At 37.0% G+C, this 15,370-nt stretch overlaps 1 protein-coding gene across 1 annotated transcript in view; it reads right to left on the reverse strand.

Annotated features, from left to right (window-relative positions):
- Positions 1 to 15,370, reverse strand: part of LOC134361702 (dihydroxyacetone phosphate acyltransferase-like) — a 66,382-nt gene that overhangs the window by 37,613 nt on the left and 13,399 nt on the right. Inside the window, 5 exon segments of the mRNA XM_063076700.1 lie at positions 8,077 to 8,230; positions 8,232 to 9,908; positions 11,133 to 11,210; positions 11,212 to 11,281; positions 11,284 to 11,409. Of these exon segments, the coding sequence (XP_062932770.1) occupies positions 8,077 to 8,230; positions 8,232 to 9,908; positions 11,133 to 11,210; positions 11,212 to 11,281; positions 11,284 to 11,409 (2,105 nt within the window).

Below are 15,370 nucleotides of genomic sequence, written 5' to 3' on the forward strand. Positions count from 1 at the left end.
GGTGTTGAAAAATTGGACATCGATATGTAAAAGAATGAAACTAGACCTGCACCTCTTGCCATATACCAAAATCAACTCCAAATGGATTAAAGACTTAAGTATAAGTTCTGAAACTACAAAACTATTAAAAGAAAACATAGAGGACCGGGCAAAGACTTTATGAATAAGACCCCAAAAGCACAAGCAACGAAAGAAAAAATATCAAACTATATTTGATGTATCAAACTAAAAAGCTTCTGCACAGCAGAGAAAACTACAGAGTGAGAAGACAACCTACAGAATGGGAGAAAATATTTTCAAACCATACATCTGACAAGGGATTAATATACAAAATGTACTAGGAACTCAAACAACTAAACAGTAAAAAAACAAACAACTCAATTTGAAAAATGGGCATGAACATTTGAAAAATGAGCTGAACATTTCTCAAAGGAAGACATATAAATGACACATGACAAAATGCTCAACATCACAGATCATCAGGGAAATGCAAATTAAACCACATTGAGATATCATTTCACCCCAGTTAGACCGGCTATTATCAAAAAAGACAGAGACTAACAAATGCTGGTGAGGATGCAGAGAAAGGGAAAGTCTTCTGAACTGTTAGTGGGATTATATACTAGTACAGCCATTATGGAAAACGATATGGTGGTTTCTCAAACAACTGCAGATAGATATACCATTCTATCCAGCAATCCCACTTCTGGGTATGTACCCAAAGGAATGGAAATCATCATGTCAAAGGATACATGCTCCCATGTTCCACTGCAGCTCTATTTACAATAGTTCAAGATATTGAACCAACCTAAATGTTCATCGATGGATGACTGGATAAGGAAAATATGGTATACATACACAATGAAATACTACTCAGCCATAAAAAAATAATGAAATTCTGGGCTGGCCCATGGCTCACTTGGGAGAGTGTGGTGCTGATAACACCAAGGCCCCAGGTTCAGATCCCATATAGGGATGGCCAGTTAGCTCACTGGGTGAGCATGGTGCTGACAACACCAAGTCAAGGGTTAAGATCCCCTTACCAGTCATTTAAAAAAAAAAAAAAAGAAATTCTGCCACTTGCAGCAATATGGATATACTTGGAGAAAAGTTAAGTGAAATAAGCCAGGCACAGAGGGAAAAATACTGCATGTCCTCACTCATAAGTGGGAGCTAAGAGAGAAAGAACCAGGGAAAGAAAGCAAGGAAAGAAAGACCACAGTGTTGCATTGCACTTGTAGACAGACAGAACAGACCTAGGGTTGCTGGCTGTCAGAGGGAGAGGGAGGGGTTTTGGGGAGAGATTGGGTGGGGGGCTTGGGAATAATTGCTATTTGTGGTTTGGGCCATGTCAATAGTATTGATCTGATCATCACATCTTGGGCACAGATGCTGAAGGTCAGCTCTGTGCTTCATGAATATGTATAATCAAAAAAAAAAAAAAAGGAGAAAACAGAACAGAGGTTACCAGGGGTGGGAAAGGGGCAGGGGAATGGGGGTAAGGGAGGATTTGGTAGAGGGACACAAAAAATGATAATGTTGTATTATGCTTAATATACTAATTATCCTGATTTGAGCATCATGTATTGCACATAGGCATTGATATTCAACTCTGTACCCTATAGATATGTGCAATCAATTATGTTACAATAAAAATAAAAAGTATACATGTTTGAAAAAAACAAAAAAAAGAACTTTTGATTTGTTAACAGTAAAGAATAAATGAGGTAATCAACTGGATATGACTTTGACTATAACTTACAATACTCATTATTAGACCTAATATAAATAATTTGGTAAAAATTTTCAAATAATATTATCTATCTCCCTGACACAAAATAGTCTTAATATTAGGTTAATCTTAAAAATGCTCATTAACTTTTTTTTTAATCCTTAAGGTCTTTTTTTATTTTCAATTTTCTTAAAAAGAAATTCATACACACACACGCACACCAGAACACATACACATTCTTACATGCACACATCCCCATGTGTGTCAAGTGTCTGGCACATAAACACTCAATCTATTATTATTCCACATAAACATAAACACATGGAACACAAATATAATTTTGCACAGCATCCCCAAGTGTATATACATAAATTAAAATGCACAATAATTGAGTGCTTTGAATATGGGGCAGCATTGTGCTCAGAGCACTCTGCTTTATCTCAAATGCTCACAACAATCCAATGAAGTGTGTGCTGTGTTAATTCCCACCTTACAAATGGGGAAACTGAGACTCGGGTCATCTGCTCACAAAAATACCACATGTTCTCACATAACTGGCTGCTAGGAAGGGGGGGGGAGGGAAGAAGAGAAGGAAGGAACGAAGGCAAGACAGACAGAAAAGACCACAACAATAAGTTGAACTTTCAGAAAGAGAGAACAAACCTAAGGATACTAGAGATGGGGGGAAGGAGGGAGGGGGCTTGAGAAGTGATAGGTCTGGTAAAGGGCATAAAGAAATCACCACTTGTAAAAATGAATATGCTAATTATAAATAAAAAATAAATAAGAAAAGAAACTTGGCCTGTGGATGTGTGCTAAGGTCTGTGTGTGCACATGAGTGTTTACAAGTGTGTTTACACACATGCTGACTTGAGAGGAGGTGTGTGCATGTGTCCGTATTATCTGTGTGTTTTTAAGTGTGTGCTCACACAGTCACATACACATAGAAACACAAACTGCTGCAAGGTGGTTCTGCCAGTGACCAGCTGTGTGTCCATTAACTTTATTATTTAAAAGTTTGTTAATCCTGTTTCTCAAGTTATTTAAAATGGTTATCCTATGTATGCAGTGAAGACACATTAAGTTTTGCATGAGAAACTCTGCTCTATAAAATGAGGAATTTGTGCTGCAGATGAGACTCTCCTGAATGCACAGCGAGAATAGATTTAAGGTTTAGAAATGATAGTTAATTGGAAAAAAGTTCATTACCTTAAATATAATGAGTTAAAAGTCCATTAATTTTTAAGTCTTTTCTGTGATTGGATTTAGATATATAGCAATGCAATTATTATTGCATCAAATAGGTGGTTGGGACCTTACTATTGTTAACTGAAGGAATGTTTTTGAAAATTATCTTTTTTTAAGGGTGTTAATTGAGTTTTTATGTGTATTCTAGCAGGTTGATACTGCCACACAAAAGCATTGGTTTCTGCACATGGATCTTTCCAATATCAAGATTGGAAGGAAGGTTTGTAAACTTCCAAAAAGAAAATAAAAAAGGGAGCTAAAGGAAAAAATTGTCAACAATACAAGGAAGCAAAAAGCCAAAATCAGAATGGAGGACATCCTACAGGGCAAATGACCCGATCAATGAGTGGCCGTTAAGGAACAGAGAAGACTTAAGAAGCTTAATGATCACATGTAGCATAGACCTTATTCAGATCCTGATTCAAAGAAAACAATTATAAAAATAATTGTTAACATCGTCAATGACAGTTGAACATACATTAATATTTAAAATTCTTGGTACTTCTATTTGGTATGAAGATAGCAGCATGGTGATGATGTTAAAAATTTGTTTTTACTTGTTAAAATGGAATACTGATGCATTTATAGATGAAATGACATGGTGTCTGGGTTTTGTTTAAAAATATTCAGAAAAAGAATTGGAGGAGAGTTGGTAAAACTGGATGTACAAAAGCTATAGTTACAAAAACAGTATGGTACTGGCATAAAAACAGACACTCAGACCAATGGAACAAAATAGAGAACCCAGAAATCAACCCACAAACCTACAGCTAGCTGATCTTTGACAAAGGCAACAAGAATATATAACATACATTGGGGAAAAAACTGCCTTTACAATAAATGGTGCAATAAATTTGCAAACTACGCATCTGACAGAGGACTAGTATCCAGAGTATATAAGGAATTCAAACAATTTAACAGTAAAAATACAAATAACCTGTTTAAAAAATGGGCAAAGGAACGGAATAGGCATTTCTCAAAGGAAGATATATATAATGGTCAATAGGCACATGAAAATATGCTCAACATCACTCGGCATCAAGGAAATGCAAATCAAAACCACATTAAGATAACATCTGTGTTAGTCTGTTTTGTGTTGCTATAACAGAAATACCTGAGACCGGGTAATTTATAAAGAAGAGAGAAGAAATAATCTAGATCAGACATAAGCTATTATGGTCTGCTGGCAAAACCTGGCCCACTGCTTATTTCTGTAAATGAAGTTTTATTGGAACACAGCCATGCTCGTTCATTTATGTACTGTTTATGGTTTTCCAGGGTCTGAACTGAGGTTAGGAAAGTGAGGCCACTTTCTACTTGGCTTACTATTCTGGGACAGCTGTGTCTGGCACGGGCCTCAGGCTGCTTCTACTCATGGCGGAAAGTGGCAGGCAGCTGGCAGGTACAAGCAGATTACATGGTAAGAGGAAGCAAGAGAGAGGAAGCAAGAGAGAGAGAGAAGGTGCCAGGGTCTATTAAACAACCAGTTCTCTTGGGAACTAATAGAGCAAGAACTCACTCAGACTCCCCTCCCCCAGGGAGAGCATTAATCCATTCATGAGGGATCCACTCCCATGACTCAATCAGTTTCCAACACTGCCACATTGGGGATCAAATTTCCACATGAGTTTTGGAGGGGACAACACATCCAAACTCCATTACCGTCTTACCCCAGGTAGACTGGCCATCATCAAAAAGACGGAGGACAATAAATGCTGGCAAGGATGTGGAGAAAAGGGAATGCTCCTACACTGTTGGTGGGACTGTAAATTGGTGCAGCATTATGGAAAATGGTATGGAGGTTCCTCAAACAACTTCAGATAGAACTGCCATATGATCCAGCAATTCTGCTGCTGGGTATATACCCGAAGGAATGGAAAGTTTCGTGTCAAAGAGATAACCCTGCACCCCAATGTTTATTGCTGCTGTATTTACAATAGCCAAGAGTTGGAACCAACCTAAATGTCCATCATCAGACAACTGGATAAGGAAAATGTGGTATATATACACAACAGGATATTACTCAGCTATAAAAAAGAATGAAATATTGCCATTTACAGCAACATGGATGAACTTAGAGAAAATCATATTAAGTGAAATAAGCCAGGCACAGAAAGAGAAGTACTGTTACGTTCTCACTCATAAGTGGGAGCTAAAATTATAAACATATAAATAAAAGAAAGAAAGAAAGATACAACATTCCCAATAATCATTGAACTTTCAAAAGGAGAACTGGGGTTACTAGAAGAGGGAAGGAGGGGGGGAGGGAGAAATGAGTAAAGGGTCACAAATAGCAATGATAATGTATACTATTGAATATAATAATTATTTCTGATGTGAGCACCACATATTGCACATGGCTGTTGATGTTCAATTCCGTACCCTACAGATATGTACAATCAATTTTGTTACAGTAAAAAAACCCTGATAAATGCTGAAGCTGGTGAGTTGGTACATGAGATTTCATTATACAATTGTCTTAATCTGTTCCAGCTACTGTGATAAAATGTTATAGATTGGGTAGCTTATAAACAACAGAAACTTATTCCACATAATTTTGGAGGCTGGTAAGCCAAGATCAAGACATTGGCAGTCTCAGTGTCTGGTAAGGGCCTAATTTCTGGTTCACAGATAGCTGTTTCTTTGCTGTGTTTTCACCTGGCAGAAGGCGGGACAAGTTATCTCCCTTGGGACTCTTTTTAAGGGCAGTAATCTTACTCATGAGTAACTTAAGCACTTCCTGAAAGCCCCCACCTCCTAATATTATCATGTTGAGGGTCATGATGTAAACATATAAATCTGGAGGGAATACCAGCATTCAAACCATAGCAGCTATGCTCTCTATTTTTGTGAACATTTTGCATTTTCCATAATAAAGTTTGATTCTTTCACACTTATTAAAATAACCTATTCAACAGACCATTGTATAAATTATTTTGGTTCACAAAAGCAGGTGTTGAAAGAACCTCAGCAAACAATATATCATTGGTCAATCTGATTCTGTTAACAACATGCAGTTTCATAAATGAAAGTCTGTAGCAGAATGGAACAACTGTCATTTTAATTCTCTTTCATTCAATTCTTATTTGGGATTTTCCTTTTTCTTTTTCAAAGCAATGAATAAATAAAGAGTAAATACTGTGTGACTTTCACCCATATTAACAAAGAAACTACTGTAAGAACGATAGAAATTCATTTTGTGTACCTTCTTGGTCATAATCCTTGCCCCTCTTCTTGAGACAATTCTTAATTTTGGTAGTAGTTTTGTCTGTTTTTGAATTTTACATAAATGGAATGATACATTACTTATATTATTTTCCTTTTGTTTCTTTTGTAAAACATTATGTTTGTGAGATTCACTCTTTTTTGCTTGTTTCTGTAATTCAATAACTTTTGTAGTTATGTGGTATAATGCTGCTGCTAGGGGTATTCTTGTACATGTAACTTGGGACACAGTTTTTGAAGGCTTAATACAGAAGTAAAATGGCTTCATTATTGGATATGCTGATTTTTAACATAAATGCTTAGTTGTGTTATATTTGTATTACGTACTTTTCTAACATATGCGTTAAAATATTATCTTAAATTCATCCTACCTTCTTTGTAAGTAGCATTTTTATTATCATTGAGTTAAAAATGTTTTTAATTTCTATTATCATTTCTTCTTTGATGACTTGGAAGAGCAGTTCTTTAAAAACAATTGAAATCTAACAAATGCATACAGAAAAGTGCACAAATTATATGTAACACAGCAAAAATGAACAGTGTCATAAATTAACCACCTCGAAGACTCTCTCCTATTCCCTTCCAAAGCCAAGACTAGGGTGGGACAGGAGAGGTGCCTAGGGCATTAATTTTAAGAAGGCACTCACTCTCAGGGTTGTGCATTCACAGAGCTGGCACTTGCAGGCACTTGCATGCGGCTGAGAGTGTCTCCTGAAATTTTGCCACCTAGCGGCCTCACTTTCCTAACCTCAGTTCAGACCCTGGAAAGCCATAAACAATAGATAAATGAATGAGCATGGCTGTGTTCCAATAAAACTTCATTTACAGAAATAAGCAGTGGGCCAGGTTTTGCCTGCAGACCATAATAGCTTATGTCTGGTCTAGATTATTTCTTCTGACCTATATACCAGCTCACTAATTCTTTGTGCAGCTTCATCTAATCTGTTAATCCAGATTAAATGTTTTTTTAAAGTTACTTTCTTTTTCATTTCTAGAATGTCTATTTCCTATTTTTTTCAAATCTGTGATGTCACTTTTTACAATTTCCTATTTTTTAAAGATATTTTTAAGCTTGAGTTGTTTTTTTTTTTTAAATCATAGTGGTTAAGGTCAGCAAAGTGGTTTTATGATCTGTGACTGATAATTCCAGTATCTAAAGTCTTTGCAGCTCTGCTTTTGATATTTTTGCTCATGATACCTATTTCCTTGAGTGCTTATTTTTCTTTTATCACGTGCTTCTCAATATGCTTGTAATTTGTTTTTTCCTTTTCTTTCTTTCTTTCTTTCTTTTTTTTTTTTTGTGGAAATAACTTAGGATAAAGATATAATCACTTGGAGCCGTGATTCTCAAAGTGTGGTCCCTGGACCAGGAGCATCAGCATTGCCTGAAAAGTCATTAGAAATTAAATTCTTGGGTCTCACTCCAGACCTAGTGAAGCAGAAAATCTAGGGCTGTGGCCCAGCAATCTATGTTTTAATAAGCTCTCCATGTCATTTGTATGAATGCTCCAGTATGAGAACCACTGCTTTAAGGAAGATTTTTGAGATTTATGTTTTTGTTTGTTTGGTTGGTTGTTTTTTAAGAGATACCCTTTTCAGCAGTTCTCTTTTAATAACCAGGGCCTTTAGTATTAATGTTGTACTTGAATTCAGAAGTCAACCTAAAAGTTTAATACATGTAGTAGGCTGGAAAGTGTTAGTGAAATAGGAGCTGGGCTTTGCTTTTCCAAACATGTTTCCTAAAGATTGTTTTATTTTAAAACTCACAGAGTTCACTGTTCTCAGTCTTACAAAGTATGAGAAAATGTACCTCTTCCTCTACTTCCCTGTTTGTTATAATAATACTCCTCTGATGACAGTAATTATGTGACCCAAATTTTCCATAACTGTTTGGCGATTATTAAAGTTTTGCATGGCTGGTTTTCCATTGGCACCTTACAACAAAGCATTTCTTCTAATGAGGTTGTGGCAGGTTCATTCACATGAAATACACAGTCATTATTTACCTTCTTCTTCTGTACCACACAGTCTGACACAAGCTGCTAAGGCATTTTTCTGCACATAGGAAGATAATACATTATAACAGGGAGAGGCACCTTGATCGAGAAGCTGACTTGTGAATTTTCTAAGGGCAGCCAAGTGCTGTTTCTCAGTGAAGTGGTCTTCTTCTTTCAAGAGGTATTTTCAAATTATCTGATAACATTCCACGAAAGGTTTAAAGAGCTCTATAAAAAATTCAAACACAGAATTTCCTTTCTGTATAACTAGGATGTCCCTTGTAGTCACCTGTATGGCCTCACTTTTACAAAGCAGGTAAGAGCTTTCTTCAAAGTCCTTTAATGCATTTCCTGAGAAAAAGATGAACTCATTTGAAAAAACGTTGCTTATTAAGCAAAGGCCATTGTAGACAGCCTCTTTTCTGAACTCAGCGGTCATCTGCAATGCTACAGCTACTAAAAAAGGACAGACAAGAATGTTGAGCAGCTGGTTCCTATAACCTGAGCACACGAGGAGAGTGACGTGCTGGAAGGTAAGTCCACCAGACCACTTCCGAGTTCTGGCGTCCACTTTCAGAATCACCTGGTCTTTGATAAGGCTAGTGGTGCTGGAATGCAGGAGAATACAGGACTGGACCACTTCTTCAGCAGGCTCATTATCAGGCCAAATGAGAAACCCTCTGAATGCGTGGGTTAAGCCTTTTGGCCATGAAGTCTTTTCCACTGGAGCATCAAAGTCCATGGATGGCCGGTTCTGAAGCAGAACAGCAACTGTCAGGACCCACGGGCTCAGAACTAGGTTTTTGATTTGCAGAAGCTGCATTCTGCAGGCAACTTCAGTGACGAAGACATGCATGTCCTTGGACTGTTTCTGAGGAATATGTCTCAGAACCAAGTTATATGGGCTCTGACTCATCCTCCCAGCTGCCAGAAATTGAAGTGACACAGTCTCTAAAGTATACGTAGATGTCTCCAAAAATTTCAGAGAGAAACTTCTGGCTTTCAACAACCCAGATGTAGATTCTTTTGGCTTAGGAATCCCTGGAAGCTCATACACATAAAGAGTTTCTTCCAATATCTTATCATAACTGATGCTAATTGGGACGAGGTAGGAATCAGAAACTTCTCTTTTTAAAAATGGTTCCATTGCAATATTCAGAAAACCAAATTTCTGAGTCAATGTCTTGGCAGAGTGGCTTCTCGTTCCTTGGAGAAAAAACCCAACATGAGCATATGCGTTCCATAACGTGGTTTTTACGTATGCAGAGAAGGCAGCCCAGTAGGGTTTGTTGGCCCTGAAGGTGCACCGCGTGACATCCACACAGCTCACAAACGTCATTCCCAGGAAGTCCATTCCCGCTGCTACCACTGGCACTGGCGAGTCATGGTCGCATAAAAGAAAAGACAACATCAGAAAGTCAGTGTAACATCAGTGACTAGGCAGCAGAACGATGGGATACTCGTGGGTGGCTCGTGGCAGTTTCTGAAAACCTTCTTCATTTACACACATCTTCAAGAAGATGTGTTTAAATATTTTGCTCGGGAAGAAGGCAAAAAACCGAATGGCTCTGAGACAAAGTTTGTGACTCATTTCATCCAAGATCTCACAAACTTTCTCTGGGGGGACATGGACAGACTGAAGGGATTCCTTGGAAAGCTGTCTAATGACATAAAGAATCTCTCTGGAATTGAAGCAAAGGATATTTTAAATTCTTTTTTTTTTAAAATTTATTTTTTATTTTATTTATTTATTTATTTATTTTTCTCTTTTTATTTTATTTTATTTTATTATTTTTTATTTTTTAAATTTTATTTTGTCGATATACATTGTGGCTGATTATTACTCCCCATCACCAAAACCTCCCTCCCTTCTCCCTCCCCCCCTCCCCCCAACAATGTCCTTTCTGTTTGCTTGTCGTATCAACTTCAAGTAATTGTGGTTGTTATATCTTCTTCCCGCCCCCCCCCCCCGGTTGTGTGTGTGTGTGTGTGTGTGTGTGTGTGTGTGTGTGTGTGTGTGTGTGAATTTATATATTAATTTTTAGCTCCCACCAATAAGTGAGAACATGTGGTATTTCTCTTTCTGTGCCTGACTTGTTTCACTTAATATAATTCTCTCAAGGTCCATCCATGTTGTTGCAAATGGCAGTATTTCATTCGTTTTTATAGCTGAGTAGTATTCCATTGTGTAGATGTACCACATTTTCCGTATCCACTCATCTGATGATGGGCATTTGGGCTGGTTCCAACTCTTGGTTATTGTAAAGAGTGCTGCGATAAACATTGGGAAACAGGTATACCTTCGACTTGATGATTTCCATTCCTCTGGGTATATTCCCAACAGTGGGATAGCTGGGTCGTATGGTAGATCTATCTGCAATTGTTTGAGGAACCTCCATACCATTTTCCATAGCGGCTGCACCATTTTGCAGTCCCACCAACAATGGATGAGAGTTCCTTTTTCTCCGCAGCCTCGCCAGCATTTATCGTTCATAGTCTTTTGGATTTTAGCCATCCTAACTGGGGTTAGATGGTATCTCAATGTGGTTTTGATTTGCATTTCCCGGATGCTGAGTGATGTTGAGCATTTTTTCATATGTCTGTTGGCCATTTGGATATCTTCCTTAGAGAAATGCCTATTTAGCTCTTTTGCCCATTTTTTAATTGGGTTGCTTGTTTTCTTCTTGTACAGCTGTTTGAGTTCCTTATATATTCTGGATATTAATCCTTTGTCAGATATATATTTTGCAAATATTTTCTCCCACTCTGTTGGTTGTCTTTTAACTCTTTTAATTGCTTCTTTTGATGTGCAGAAGCTTTTTAGTTTGATATAATCCCATTTGTTTATTTTTCCTTTGGTTGCCCGTGCTTTTGGGGTCGTATTCATGAAGTCTGTGCCCAGTCCTATTTCCTGAAGTGTTTCTCTTTAAATTCTTTTAAAGGAGTCATTTCCCTTGTGTATAAGAGGCGTGTAGCATTTCGTTGCAAATTTCAAGTCAGTGACATGCTTCCCCTAAAATATCTTCAAACTCATCTCACTTTTTGAGCTCTTTCGAGTAAAGAAGGATGACAGCGCCGCCCTGGTGGAGCCGACGGAGACACAGGAGTTGGAGGAGCCGAGAGAAGCCCCCGGGGCGGCCGCCGTCCTGGGCGAGGCCCGGGTTTCTTTGCTGAGCGGTGCGACCTCGCTTAGGGGGGCGCCGCCGACTTAGCCGGGAGGGAAGGCCAGGTTTATGTAAGTGCTGAGACTAGCTGGGATCTGGATAAATTCACATCTTGAGTTTGGGCCTCTCAGATGTCGGTTTGGGCGGGTCATCATGGTGTGAGTAGCAGACTTAAGCTGCAGGGTGCAGCCACTACAGCTAATGTGGTCTCCTGTTACACCCCTACCTGGAGCAGACGCCGAAACTTGATTTCTGTTCCCCTCCTACCATATGCCTCCCCCAACCAAAGTCCAGCGTTCCCAAGAGTGGCAAGTGTTTCAAGTAAAAGGAGCTTTGTTCACTTTTTCCTCTGGGTCCAAACTTGCTCCTCATTCCTGCAATTCAATTCTTCCCTTCCGGCTGGTAGTTTCTTACCATCTTGTTATCTCCTTGATGCTTTCGAGATGGTGTTTTTATATTTTACCTAGTGATTTCAGTTTGTTTACAGTCGAGTTCGTTCCAATTTCTTAGCCCATCATTATAGAAAATGACCTCATACAGGTATTTCTAGGATTACTTGGTTTTTATCTAAAACACAAGAGGAAACAAAAAATGTGTAGACAGTTTACCTTACTGGGGACAAAACACTGACATGAAACATTTTGAAAGTGCTTACTTTGTGTTTGAAGATTTATGCCTCAAACAAGTACTACAGATTTGCTTTCCAATGAAGTCTGTTGGCCTTGTTAAAACTGCTCTCTCGGGATGTTGAAAGTTCCTTTTCTTCATACATATATCATAAGTCTTTGAGAGTGATGTAGCGATCGCCTGAGACTTAAATCTAATCTTTGACGGTTCATTCATGGGCTTATTATGAGAAATATTCATATTGGCAGAAAGTTGATGGGTTCTATCATTCTGAGGTATAAGGAAGTGAATTTATTGACTGTTGAATGAAAATAACATATTTATGCAGAATGATTCTGTGAAGCAACATCTGCTGTTTGCTTTAAGGGACATAAAGGTGAGTGTGGAAAGAGAAATAAGTGAAGTGAATTTAAGATTTTAAACTTCCTCACAGGACCTTTTTAAAGATAATGTGAAAATATTGTCTTTGTATGGACATATATTGAAATTTCATAAAGCCACAGAGATCTGTGGCGGACTTGATGGTATTTAAACTAACTGATGAATTTTAGAGAAGGGCATGTGTATTCTAGTGAAAAGAAACCAAATATAACTCTTTGGAGAAATTTGGATTAAAATGTTAATCTTCTCTGGGTGTTTTTAAATGACTGATCTGTCCTTTGAACATATTGTGTCCAGACAACTAAAATATATGCCAAAGGAGCCTGGAGCACTCACTAGCAGTCACACTAGAAGCAGGATGTGGTGATTATAGAGCAAGAAAAAAGAACTTAAAATATCATCTCAGAAAATTTACCAAGACTTTGTGATTGGTAATCAAACTGGTGTTTCTTTTTTTAACCCAAACCAAAAATTTGCATCTTTGGGTTTTTTCTGTTAGTTTTTACAGTGAAAGTAGGCATGGTGAGAAAGGCTGGTCTTGTGCACAACATATATGTGGTAATTTCTGTAGAATAAATCTCAGAGTGAGCTTGTTTATAGGCTCAAGTGATATGATTTCCAGATCTACCAAATTTATTTCATCAATTTGTTCTTAATCTGATAACTAAAATTTGAATATCTGTGATATGAGTTGTAAGACAGCTCAAGAGCCTAAAATTCCCTTAAGTTCCTAGTGCTTTAACAAGTAATTTATCTGAGAAAAACTGGCCCTTTTCAAAAGCTCAAAAACATGTATGCTCATCTACAAGAGTATTGAAAAATTCCTTATATTAGACATATTTTCAGGACCTCAACATGTCATCGGGCCCTCTGAGATATGTATGTATTTCTTTTGCTGTTCACTAAAAATATGCAACTTGATCTGCAGGAGAAATTGTCCAAGGGCTTTCAGCCACATTCTCTGTTAATACCACCACATGAAACTTCTTTTCTTTTGTTTCTTATACCCCAAAGTAAAGGTAGTTTAAGTAGAAAAGAAGAAATAAAATTATTTTTTTCTATTGAATCTATATTCCTGGCCAGTTTTTAGTCAGTTGCTTTCTTACCTCCTTCTGCCTTCAGTGTCTTGCCTTGCTGTTCCCTTCAAAAATCATACATTAAACACCTATTATGGGTCCAATACTATACAAAAAATCTAAAGACCCTTATTCTGCCCTTAAGGAACTCAATCTAATAGCTACTTAGAAAACAAATGAGTATATATGATATAGTTTTATAATAGGGGTATAGGCAATAATTTATGGGAATTTACATAATTAGAGTGAGCATGCATATACTAAGGTGCAAATTTTTATTTGAAAAATATTGGTTTTTTAATAAATATGGTGGAACCATCAATATGATTCATAATTTATATACTCTAAAAATCAGGCAAAGGGAATTTAAGGGACACAGTATCACACAGCAGATCAACTGGAACTAAAAAAAAGCTGGAACTAAAGATTTGATGAGCAATTCATTAATATAACTCCCAATCAACCAACCAGTGTCCCCAGGTGAGTCCTGCAGCTCTTGGTGTGGGCTGTATGGTTAAGCAGCTAACAGAGCAAGGCCACAGCAGCCCACTTGTGTCGTGATATCTGCTTACGTGTTCCTTCGAACAATAAGCACCACAGAATAAATGTTTGGAGAACATGAAGCGATATAATTAACAGAATTGTAACAACAATTGTTATTACCCTATATTTTATAAAGGCATTTAAAAGACTTGGACATTGAAACTTTTCAGAATATGATTACCAACCAAGCACATGAAAATCTCTTTGACCTAAAAACTATCTCACAGTTCTTAAACTTATGCTTTTGTATGCATATGAGCCTAGAAGAGTAAAAAAAATGTCCCTGAGAAGACTCTAAAATAACACCTTGTGCAAGCTCATGTTATTTGCCAATGACTTTGATAGGCATTTACGTGAATCCAGCCCTGTTCTCACTATAAACCTAAATTACAGGTGCACGGTCATACATGTTTTATTTTGTTGCTGCAGTAGAACTGATATGTTATTTAACCTTTGGAAGAAACAGTTGAAACTGAAATGTATGTAAGAGAAGATTAGAGTTTGAATCTGTAGGCTTATTATGGTTGTGCCTAACAATGCATTCGGGCATTTGCGCTCTGTAGACAATGCTTGTAGGATATGTAATTGCATGCCTGGAAAATCCCAGGCAAGTGCCTGAAAAATTAACATAGTTAAAAGAATATGTGAGTAGCCTATTTGAAAATTATTAAAAAATCAATAACTTTCCTATATGCCAGCAATAACCTCTCAGAAAATGTAATAAAAAAGATCCTAGTAATAAACACAGAAAATATTTTGAAAGACCTATAAATAACCTTAACAAGAAATGTATAGAACTTATATGAAAAAAATTTAAGAAATCACTGAAAGACATAAAAGAGGAATTTAGTAAGAAGAAATATTTTTTCCTTGAAGGCAAACTGAATATAATAAAGATTTTATTTTCTTTAAAATTAAGTGTAAATATAAATACAATATAAGTGCAATAAAAATCCCAGCTGAACTACTCCAAAATTTACTAGTAAAAATAATGGGCAAAAATAACTAAGATATTTTTAAAGGAAGACACATAATTTGGGATTTGCATTAATAGATAATAAAATATTATCATGGCAATATTCAATCAAACTAAAGATGGGTAAAATTTAGCTTGGATAAAAAGCAGTTTCCTAATAATAATAGATTATTCAATGTGTGGTGTTGGGACAACTGGTTGTGTATAAGGAAAAAGTAAATTGAATTAGAATGCCAAAATAATTTCATGTTACTTTCTGATATAGACATGATTCTCTGTATTAAAAAAATAGGAAGAGGTTGTGTCAATGAGAAGTGAGTCTCCACTTCTCATGAGGCAATTATAAGATCCATTTCTGGTTTAGTGACTTTGGAGAGGATGGAATGCCTTAGTGTGTCGTT

Source organism: Cynocephalus volans, chromosome 13 (assembly GCF_027409185.1).
Source record: "Cynocephalus volans isolate mCynVol1 chromosome 13, mCynVol1.pri, whole genome shotgun sequence".
In the NCBI taxonomy this organism is placed as follows: Eukaryota; Metazoa; Chordata; class Mammalia; order Dermoptera; family Cynocephalidae; genus Cynocephalus; species Cynocephalus volans.